This window comes from Equus asinus, chromosome 3 (genome assembly GCF_041296235.1).
Source record: "Equus asinus isolate D_3611 breed Donkey chromosome 3, EquAss-T2T_v2, whole genome shotgun sequence".
In the NCBI taxonomy this organism is placed as follows: domain Eukaryota; kingdom Metazoa; phylum Chordata; class Mammalia; order Perissodactyla; family Equidae; genus Equus; species Equus asinus.
Window position 1 is genome coordinate 155,237,535 of NC_091792.1, and position 12,251 is coordinate 155,249,785.

The window sequence follows — 12,251 nt, forward strand, 5'->3', positions numbered from 1 at the left end:
GAGAAATGTTTCTCAGTCTTCTCACTGCAGATGGGGAAAAGCAGTTGCATAAATACTAGTATAAGTTAAGCAATTAATTTGTCAAGCACACAATAGATAACGCAGCTTCGATGGAAAACAGATTTCATGAATAAAATTCATTCTATCATTGTTCTCACTTAAAAAAATTTGGAGTGAGAAATAAACATGAAATTATTTCTTTCAGCTAGTTGGCTGTGGCATACAGCTGACAGAGAAAGAGCCTAAATGGTATTTAGATCTGATTTCTATTAAGGATCCTTCACTCCTGCCTTTCAATACTAAGAACATTGAATGGATGATCCACTTGGCTTCCATTTTGCAACACATCCATTTATTTAATCTTAAGCCCTAACGACTTGGCTTCTTTCTTATTTTTTTCTTTTCTTTTTTTGTTTCTGTTTTTAATTTTTATTTTAAAGATTTTATTTTTTTTCTTTTTCTCCCCAAAGCCCCCCAGTACATAGTTGTGTATTCTTAGTTGTGGGTCCTTCTAGCTGTGGCATGTGGGACGCCACCTCAGCATGGCTCGATGAGCAGTGCCATGTCTGCGCCCAGGATTCAAACTGACAAAACACTGGGCCGCATGCAGCAGAACGCTCGAACTTAACCACTTGGCCATGGGACTGGCTCCTGTTTTTAATTTTTTAAATTTTTAAAAATTGTGTGAGGAAGATTCGCCCTGAGCTAACATCTGTGCCAGTCTTCCTCTACTTTGTATGGGGGATGCCTCCACAGCATGGCTGATGAGTGGAGTAGGTCTGTGCCTGGGATTGGAACCGGGACCCAGGGCGACCGCAGCAGAGCACGCAGAACTTTAACCATGCAAAACTTTAACCACGCAGCCACGGAGCCAGCCCATTGGCTTCTTTCTTAATTCTTCACTGAAACTATTCTCCACACGGTAAACAATTAACCTGGTTAAACCTCCTGGTCTTTCCTCTGTTGCATGATACTTAACCAATTATTTAATCAAAATTCTCCCTTCCTTGGGATCCATGGTATTCTGCTCTGTATCCTTTACTCTCTGAGGGCACACCCCAGGAACTGTCCTTAGCTCCTGGATCAAGGAGCTCCTCTTTCTACCTTTCTCCTCTAAACTTGACCTGTGGAATCCATATACATCCACGAGGCAGAGTATGCAGGAAATATTGGATAAGTGTTGCTGAGTGAATGCATTCCTGAGTGAATGCATTGTTGCCTAGGTTTGCTCTTCTCCCATACTCAATGTTCTGTATTTGCCTCCTCCACTAAGCATTCTCACACTGACCTCACTCCACCTTAGGCACCCCAGCAACTCCTTAGTGTTGTCTACTATTTTTATTGTTATTGTTACAGACAATCAGGTATATTTATATCTGTTTATTTATGGATGCCTATCTTTATGGCCCAGTAACCTTATGTGGTCTATGTTAATAAAAGCTAATATTTATTGAGCATTTACTATAAGCCAGACACTACTCTAAGTGTATATATTAACAACCCTATGAGGCAGGCACTATTATAATTACCATTTCACGGATGAGAAAACTGATGTACACAGAAGTAATGTGCCTGGATTGCACAGCTAGAAATTGCCAAACCTGGGGCTTGAAACCTAGGCAGACTGGATTCCAGCATCTCTGTTCTTTAACCACCACACTGTATAGCCTTTACGTTAGCCCATTGTTTTCTTTTAGATTATACACTCATCAAAGGCAAGCATATTTTCCTCCCAACTATTTTTCCAGTGCCTAATAGACTGCTCTGAAAAAGTAAGGGTATATTATCTACACCAGTTAAGATTTATACTTTGATTGCATTTCTTTTACTTCTTTCAACTTGGTTCATTGTATTTATTCAGCATATGTTTTTTGCATTTCTACTATGACCAGGCACTGTGGATTGAAAATTGAACAGGACATGGCCAGTGCCCTTAAGAAACAAAAGTAGGAAAGACAGTCAACAGTTGCAGTATAGTTCAATAAGTGATATAACAGACACAATTATAGGCTGCATCATTTCAATCAATGAACAAACCAATACAATTTTCTGTGTGTCTAGAATTTATTAAAAAAAATAAAACTTATATTTTCAAAGAATGCTGATGTACCAGAAAGAATAGAGGGTTCAGAGCGACAAAACCCTGATCCGAATTCTTGTACTGCTACTTTCGGGTTTGTGACTCAGTCAAGTCAACTAGGGTTCTCTGAAGCCCATGTCTCTCACTCTTATCTCTAAAACAGGGAGCCCTTCCTAAAAAGATTGTGAGAATGAGGTGAAAATGACTAGCAAACTGAACCGCTTTAAAGAAATACTAGCTATTATTCACATACCTAGACCTCACGCGAGTCCCATAACAACATGGCTCAAAAGATCAAACCAGTCTATATCAATAGATCAGAAAACAATGTCCTCAACTATAAAAAACATAACTTCTCCAAGGGCATGTTCAATTAAGTGCAAATAGCAGACAGGTACGTTAAAAGAAAAAAAGATACAGCTTGGAGCAATAAGGTTTCTGAAGAGTGGATGATTTTTTAAAAATGGCTGAAAGGAGAATGGTGGAGGGTATTCAGGGGCAGGACACCATCATGGCTAGTCATTGGTGAGGCAAATAAGATCTACATGATGAAATGGCACAAAAGGAAATGGAAGGAAGGCCTAGCATCGGGTTAGGAGGGGCTTCGATGATCTGAGAAGAATACGGAGATGGTGACAGAGCCAAGGAGAATGGGAGGAAAGTAGGGCAGATTCAACATTAGTCAACATTGACTAACGCTGCATTCATCATTCAGTCAACAAGGAGTGACTGCCTGCCACAAGCCAGGCATTGTGTTTGATGCTGGAATACAATGGGAGAACAGAACACACATTCAGTCTTTGATCCGAAGGAGCTTAGAGTCCAGTGGTAGTGGCATAAACAGGTTAATAAACATATGTAAAAATCCAAACCATGCTAAGTGAGATGAAGGAGGTAGCTTCAGTGGCCCACACATTATGTAATAAAAGCAGGAGCTAGGAGGGAGTGCTGGGCTATGAAACTGCGTGGAGAAAGAATCAAGAACATTTTAAATGGATTCAATAAGGGAGAGAATGAGAGAGGATCGAAAGGGTCTCTCAAATTGTAGTCGGGAAGACTAATCTTTCACCTTCTCTGTGAAGATCCTAAAATGCATGGGGACAGGAAGGAGGTAAAGATATCATATTGTCCTAATGTTCCTGAGCAAATGTCTCATAGAAACATTAAGCATAAGGTATTTGTAACCCTCTTTAAGTTTCACTTTCTCCATGTAATTCTCAGAAAGTACACTCGTGCAACCAAATAAAACTACTTTTCTCCCCTATGACAGGATCCTTAAAACTTCCCAAGGATGGTGAGACCTAAATGAACACAACTTTTAAAAAATAAGATAGCATACTGGGAATGGTCATAAAGTTTCTAGAAAAATTCATGGTCTAATATGCAATGATTACATCCAATAAATACCTCAAAACATTTGTTTCCAATGCTAATTGGAATGTGAATGACTTGAATACTAAATAATGCGGGGAAAAAAAAGCTTTGAGTATTCCATAAGCCTTCTAAAAACTGTGGTCATCTTTTGTTTGTTTTTTGTTTTCAGAAATACTTTAACTGCCAAGATTCCTAGTTACAATTTAAATATTTTGAACTGTCCGTGGCAGTTCATGGTAAGTCTCACTCAAAGATTCATCAAATCATAAACTGACTTTATTAAGAGAAACGATTTTAAATGGATTTTGAATACTATACACTGTATCTTACAACGGATACCAGCCTGAGGAGCAAACGAAACAAAAATGCATAAAGAGAAAAAAAACTGTAAGACACGGTTGATAAAGAGAGAGACAGATTTGTTTTAGCAGTCTACATGTACTTTTAAAACATCTTATTAAGTGTACAAAGTGACCGAAAATTACCTTAACTATAGTTTTCTAAGTTTAAGAGGAAAATAAATTATTTTTTCTAGCACATAAAAAAGAGTTACGGTCAGCAGTAACATTTTAAAGGCTACTGTTAAAAAATACTACTCACGGGTATAATCCCCTCCCCCACCCCATGCAGTTTTTCCTCCAGTACAAATTATCGATTTGTAGACAAAAGTATTCAGAAAACAAACATCTGATTATAGCATAAGCCATGGGCTGATACAAAAGCCTTTGTGATGAGAAAAGGCAATATGTCAAGTCTAAGAAGGTAAAAACCAAGTAGCAAAAATGAATCCTTTAAGAACTATCAAACCAAACAAAAAATAAAATTAGATATAAATTCAAGTTTTAGACTGTGGTCAATTGAGGTCTAGACAAAACCCCATGTTTGTTCACTGCCTAGTCTCCAGTCTGCTCCAAGTTTGAAAAGGTAATTGAACACAGTCTATAATTACTGGATTAGACACAGATGGGCTCTGGACATTTCAGGGGGAAAAAGCACTGTTTTGATTCATTTTATGATTGCCTGTAAGGTCAGACTTTTCAAAATGCACTTTCATCTGTTAAATGCTTTCTCAAATTCCCTGGGGTCTATCTTCAATAACTGTGATGTTTTAAGCAATTCGGGCCTATCAGATCCTGTCTTTGAATGTAACTAGCTGCCCATTTTCTAGTATTATAAATGTGCATGTAGGTTAATTGCTACATCTCGTACATATTTTCTGAAGTTGCAGTTTTGGGTGAAAAACCTGAAAAATTGTGCCCCTTTTCCAACAGGAATTGGTCGTATTGACAAAGATTTTCACATAAGAAAAAAAACTGAACTATTTAATAACAAATGATTTACTGCTATCTAAAGGCCATGAAAACTATTTTCTAACCTACTCAAGTGAAAAACAGAAACAAGGAAATATAGCAACATTCTGGACAAAGTTGCAAGCAAAGTATGTTCAGATTTCTTGTGACTAAATAATTTATAAAACATGATAACACATACTTGACTAAGACCCGATGCATTTGTATTTAATAACTATAAATGACTTGAAATTACGTTGTCTGTGCTAACACAAAAAAGAAAAACTATTTCTTAATCTAAAAAAGGAAAACCCTTAATGATAGCATTCTGTATCACTTAAAATACTAGTGATGTCACTATATAGCAATATATCATAAATTCATATTGGAAATATCTAACTTGGAGAATTCGGTATTTAGTCCCTTCAGCGTAGTACATATATTTCCAAATATCTCTTATTAAAACAATTCAATCAGTAAAGCTGGACACAAAATTTTTAATTACAAAAATTTGTGGCATACTCAACAGCTCCGGTTAAAATGCCACAGAAAGTCTTCTTTGCTTAGTATACTTAAGCAGAGAAAGTGGATTCTCAGGCTAAGGACCTGGTCAAAGGAGCCCCCAATCATTCGACAGCTCCCCAGAGAAGAGACGTGGAAGTCCAAAGGCTGTTCTGTACCAGCAGCGCAAGGCTCATCAGTACCCTCTTCACCTCATTCCCACCTTTCATAACGTCACAGCACGGCATTAGACTCTCCTTTCTTTTTTTTTAAATCTCCTTTCCAATTACAGCTTCATTTTCTATTCCCAAAATTCACGTCCCTTAACTACTGTGATCCTGATAGAATACAAACACCCAACACCAAAAGAAAAAAAAAGAAAGACAATGTAGAATAAGGAATAATTTCAAAAGATTTTTATATGTTTTAGGAAGTGGGTTTTGTGTGCGTTTTTTTTTAACACATATGGAAAAGGGGAATTTAGTCACATAATAAAACCTAAGTTGATATTGTTCACGAAATTACACATATAAATAGGAAGTCCTCATAGAAAAACATTTAGAGCCATGTTCAAGAAAATTTAACAATTTTACTGACACTCTACAAGATACATAAATGTGATCTACTTGTAACCTCCTCTTGTCACAAAACCAAGGAGTTTCTAAACCACACAGATAATCTTGTGCTTTTAAAAACACACTAATTTGAATAAAGAGAAAATTTTGCAGAGATAAATGTTTATATCCCTATTTTCATGAACACCGCTATCATCATTTATTTATAAGTTCTCCTGTAAAATGTTGTGGCAAATATAATAATCTCACATGTACTAAGGAAGCAGTTTTTAAAATTAAACCTATTATATATTTGTTATATCTTTATGCAAAATGAACAGCTGCCTTTATTTTATACTTCTCATATAAATGGATTCTCTTATAACAATTTGCTAAACATAAGATATATCTGTATTAAGTGACTAGAAGCTCAGAGTACCATGTAAATACTGTAGAAAATTATTAACAATTTTCAACCTTGCTCTCCACAGAGCTCATACACAGAAGCAAGATAATATCAGAATAAGGCATTTGTACAGAAAACCATGACAGAACTTTGGCCTTGTTACTGTGCTGTTTTATGCTTTCTTCATCAGGGTGTATATAAATAGAGTAACAAGCCAACCGAAATGGTAAAACTGCCAAGAAAGGAAGTTTCCTTAGGTAAATCTATTTGCAAATTTAAACATGAGTTTCACAAGACTGGTTACCAAAAATTGTACCTTAATGTCAATTACGGATACACAACAACTACTTAAGAGAGCATAAGGGTTTTCTAAAAAAGATATACACGCTATAAATTAATTCCGTTCTTACTCCCTTCCTTCCTCCCTCCCTCTCTTTCTTCCTTAATTTCCTTAATTTCATTTCCAAAGTCACAGAAAACATATTTTAAAAGATTATAATGCATTTGATATACATGATTCTGCATCAACCCCAGTGTAGCCTTGCTCTAGCTCACAAGCATCTGCACTCACACACACGTGCACTTTACTTTTTAACATTAATGCTTTAAATAAATTATGAGCTTAAAATCATGAAACTGACTATAAGAAACAAAAGAAAGCCTGGAAAGATTTCTCCTTAGGCTTTCTCAAAAAAGGCCTTTTCCTTTTTAAACAATTTACATGATGTTTTATGGTCCTTTTAGAAGAGAATTATAGTAAATGTCACTCCAAGTGGGTTGTGTGAACCCACAAACCACTCCTCATAAAAACTGTTATAATTTTCCAGGACAGGGACAATAAAATATCATACATAAGCCAAAGCTAACTCATGGTGTGACCACAGTAACAAACACATTATTTTCATGAAAATTAAGCACGGTAAAGTCAACAGAGATGACAAAGAGAAAACTTCTCACAGGTTTTCCTCACTCTACGTAGCACTTACACTTACACAAGCAATTACAGAATTTTCCTCCATTTTCTAAGTGGCTTGAAATACAGGTGTTAATCTAGTACCAAGTTTTTATATGTAGTTCATCCATTTTCAATAAGAGATTAAAAAAATAACTTCAACTGTAGCTCAAAGAATATTTTAAATAAGCCAATCATTCTACCTAAAATTATTAACATTTTTCTTTCTAATCAAACGTTAAGCTTTATGGAAAGTTCTAATGAAATTTTCAGGAGATGCATTTCCCATTTCAGACCACTAGGGACCAATGAGTGTCTTCCATTCCCAAATCAGTAACTTTTTTATTAATGGTTAACAGAACGAACATGCTGCAAACACTAGCAGTGCACTCCCATCTCCTTAACAGAACCAAATTCATTATCTGTGAAACAGCTGAGAAGATTCAAACACCGTACAGAAAAAAGGGACAATCAAATGAAATTTTTAAAAGATGAAATGGTCTAATTCTTTAATCATCATCCCTCTGAAAAACTTCCCACTTTCCCTTTCCCCTTGGTAGTTACTAAACATTAAAACTGAAGAACAAGACTAAAACCATGCTTTCCTGAGTTGGGGGCGGGAGAAACTGCAATACTACACTGACACAGAAAAGAAGGCCTGCCTAATACAATTCACTGTAGCTGATCACAGCAGCTTATTGCTAACTCAGGCGTAATGCTGAAACTAGGACTGGTGAGCCGAGCCAAAATCTCTATAAAGGAATATCATTTACACAGAGTTATCTTACGATGCAGTAATATAATGGTAAAATGAAACAGCATTTCCTACTGAAATCTGTTATTAAGTCTAGTTAGAGAGAACTCTCTATTTAATATGTACTTGTTAATTATTAATACATATAATGTACATATTTAAAATATTTACAACACTCCTTTATAGCAAACATTGGAAGAGAATTGGAATGAAATACAAAGCCCCCAAAATAAGCTGACTGATAGAAACCTTAACAGATATATTTTACTGCTTTTCAGATTCTTAAGCTAAAATGGATGGCTCTTTCTGGAGCAACAAATTATGCTAAACCTATATAGTATTTTTGCACAAAGCTCAGTGTTCCCAACTCTTTCCAAAAGGGTTTTGCTAATTAGCATCTCAAATTTCTTGAAGAATATGACAGTGATTTGATTAAATCTGCTAAGACATTGTACACAGAAATTTGCTCTCCTTCCTTCCACACACACAAAAAATAAAATAGTAAGAACAATTCTAAAACAGTGAGCTAGGGAATAAGAGTTGAACACCTGAAATGTATATGCATCAAATCCTTTCATATAAAAATGTACTTTTTTACATGAAAAAATATTTTTTTAAACACATGGAATTTATTTTTATTTTATTTTTTTTTGAGGAAGATTAGCCCTGAGCTAACTGCTGCCAATCCTCCTCTTTTTTCTGAGGAAGACTGGCCCTGAGCTAACATCCATGCCCATCCTCCTCTACTTTATATGTGGGACCCCTACCACAGCATGGCTTGCCAAGCAGTGCCACGTCCGCACCCAGAATCCGAACAGGCGAACCCCGGCCGCCAAAGAGGAACACGCACATTTAACTGCTGCGCCACTGGGCCAGCCCCTGAAAAAAAAATTTTGATTCTAAATCACACTTTAAGAAATAGGACACTTAAAAACTATTTTTACTATTAGACATAAAAAACAAAGTCACTTTTAAATAGTGTGCTACTAAAAATGAATTCATTATTCTTGAGGTTAAATAAAGTTTTGTATGACAAAATCTGTCATTATATTTGTTCAGACAGTCTAGCGGCCTTTGTTTGTGTTTATTGGAAACGCCTTCCATATACTTAGGCCCCAAATCAGAGCTTCCCAAATGGAATCTGCAGAGAAAAAAACACTGATTCCAAAAAGAAGACTGTGCAAACAATACATAGTTCCAAGATAAATAAATCTATCCAAACTAACTAAACTGCTCTTCCAGGTTAATCAGACTCCTGCCTAGTGAAATACATCTTTCAGAAAACTTCAGATGTCCACGTGTCAGACTTAAAATTAAAATGATCTTCAGAATTTAAAATATTTCATCAGCCCAAACACAACAATGAACAATTTATCTAGTCTTGCAAATAGATTTGAAGATGGAAAGTATTTTCACCTCCTCCTACAAAATCCAACCCGACTTCTCCGTTCACCGAAGGCCACCCACCCACCCAACCCACCCCTCCACCCCTCCACCCCACCCCATCCCACCCCACTGCCCTTACTGCACTCGGTGCTATTTGCCTAATATGGTAAAATCCTTGCAAGTAAAAAGAAGAATTTACTGAATCTCTTTTTGCTCCACAGCCTGGCTCCCTTTGGTCCCCTCACTGACATTTCCTTGGCCCCACAGCATGGGAGTACAGGCCGATCTGCATGGCTGCTACACAGACAGATCAAGAAACCTTTACAATTGACCACACAAACACAATACCACAATGTAGGTCAACTGGTGGACTCAAATGCCAACGTGAAACTTATATGGAAGTAAACTACAGACATAAATCTGAACGGGTAGAATTCCACCCAATGATCCTAAAATTATTTCAAGGAATCAATCTCCAAGAATGCATCATGAAATCAGAAGAGCCCAGTTAAGCTTTAAGAGGGGGGAAGAAAGAAGAAGAAAATGAAAGACTTTAGGAGAGGCAGCAAAGGTTTCACTGATCATTATATCATTGAGAGGGCTCAAACTACAGATGAAGTTCGAATACAGAAGATTGTAGAAAGGGCATTTAAAATTATTAACTGATCAAAAATTTGTAGTTGTCATTAAAAAAAAATACAACTTAGCAATTCAGTTCAGAAAGAAGAATATCCCCAGGAACATACACATCTGTTTAATATTACAAGCCAACTGTCAACATCCTAAGTGAAGTTTTAATTTAATATTTTTTCTTTCTTGATGTTTTACCTTTAATCAATGCCTCATGAGAGTATCAGCTTTCTATAAGAAACTGTTAAATATAAAGAAATGTTATTGTAGCATGTTTATAAAATCATAGTTCGAGAACTTTTTATTTTTCCAAAGCCTGACCACAACTTAATTATCTGCAGGACATTCCAGACTCACAATTGCAAGCTCCAGTTCCCAAGCAATTTTAAACAATATCTACTGTACAGGACAGAGGGTACACAACAGACCGCAACATGGTTATATTTCCAAAAGTCAGCATTAGGCCCTTTAGACATGGTTTTTATTTTCATTAAACAGTATTTGTTTCCTCACTAATCATTAAATGGTTTTCATCACTATCGCCTGTTTTCCTTTCACATGTCAGTTGTTAGCATCAGTGTTTGTGTTCATAATAAATAAAAAAAGTGACCCACCCAATTATTTAAAAATGAACACTCATGATGAGTGTTAGAGATTCCGCAACATACTCATACCCTGAATACTGTTCTATTTTAATCTAAATTCTAAAATACTTTAATGGAGTAACAGACTCTATACAATGCTCCTTTAAATCAGATTTAAGCTTCGTGCCTGCTTATGTTATTGTGGGCACATAGATCTAATCAGTGGTTCAAGACATTTACTTGGGAAAATGGAAGAGGAAGAAGAAAAGACAGCAAGTTCATATTTCTCACCATAATGGAAAGGAGTTGAAAATATTGCCAATTCCTACAGACAGATAAGAAAAGTAGCCTGATTAAAAGTAAGACACCAGAAACTGACCAAAATGCAGGGGAGCAACTGACTGGGCATTCCAGAACTTTAGAAATGATTCTGGGGAAGGAAATTTTAAAAAAAGAAAGAAAGAAGAGAAAACTGTATGCTATGAGGTATCAGGAACAATTTAAAAATATGTGAAGTGTGGAAAAAATAAAGAAAACTGCATCAAAGCCAGAGGTAAAATTAATAGCCAGTAGAAAAAAATAATCCAGTAAATAATCTGGAAAACCTTCAAGAAGTCAGACACTTGTACTGTTGCATTGGAACCACCAGAGTATTCAGAAGAGTAAATTATTTAAGTCCAAGTAAACTCATTTTGGATTTCAGATTAATTGGTCAGTGGTACATGAGCTCAGAGAGAAAGACAGATGCACAAATGCAGGACCCCCACAGGCAATTATTGATTTCTCTATTTATCAAACACTTGATAGCAATTCCTATGTGCCAAGCACTTTCAAAGTGTTTTACTCATCTAATGCTCCAAAATTAGGTACTACTTTATTCCCATTATACAGATCAGGGAATGAGGTTAAGTAACTTGCCCACAAGTCACACACCAGTAAGTAGCAGAGCCCAGAGTCCATGCTCTTAACCACCATGCCACAAACCATCCCAGGGGACACTACCGTTACCAAGGTAAGAAGAGGTCAGTTATCTGGAAGGACTCATATGCCTAACTTCTCCACAGCCCCCTTCTCTGACTCATCCTCTGCCAGCCTCTCAAATGTTGCCTCTCCCCAGGAATTACTCCAAGGTCCTCTTATTTGAAATTCCCCTTGGGCAACCTCGCTCCTTCCTCAAGGCTTCACCCTCCATTTACACTCTGATGTCTCCCCTCTACATCTCAGGCTTAGAAACCTTTCCTGAGGTCCATTTCCGTATTTACAACTGTCTGATAAACATGTGACCCCTGGGTTTCAGCAGGCACCTCAAATAACTACAAAACTGAACCCATCTTGACCACCCAGTCACCCACAATGGAAACCTTGAAGTCATCTAGACCACTGATTTTCTTCTCCTACATCTAACAAGTCCCAAATCCTGTCCAATATATCTTGAATCTGTCCTCTGTTGCTATAGTCACTGGCTTAGCTCAGGCCTTCAATGCGTCTTGATTAGACTTGATTACTGCAACAGCTCAACTGGTCCACCTCCTTACCTCCACCAAATCTACCACTGGTGAGGAGAAGGATCTTTCTAAAATCCACACCTGATCCTGTCAGTCCCCTGCTGAAGACTTTGTTTGGTTCACCACAGCCTTGGGGGTAACATCCTTCCTTTCCTATTCCAGGGAAATCCCTTGTACCCTTCAAAACTCAGCTCAAAACTCACCTCTCCTGTGAAGCTCTCCTCCTTTAGCCCCTC

The 12,251-nt window shown here is 36.9% G+C and overlaps 1 protein-coding gene across 16 annotated transcripts in view; it reads right to left on the reverse strand.

Annotated features, from left to right (window-relative positions):
- The window catches only part of STX18 (syntaxin 18), a 127,937-nt gene that overhangs the window by 96,396 nt on the left and 19,290 nt on the right, over positions 1-12,251 (reverse strand). For 3 of the 16 annotated variants that reach the window (XM_070506240.1, XM_070506241.1, XM_070506254.1), the window contains one exon: positions 8,761-8,789. The exons of 8 other annotated variants lie outside the window; for them this stretch is intronic. In XM_070506240.1, coding sequence (XP_070362341.1) covers positions 8,761-8,789 — 29 coding nt within the window. Of the gene's footprint in view, positions 1-8,677; positions 8,790-9,495; positions 9,582-12,251 lie in introns of those variants that run through there. 5 more of the 16 variants (XM_070506242.1, XM_070506253.1, XM_070506243.1 and 2 more) reach the window with 4 other exon arrangements.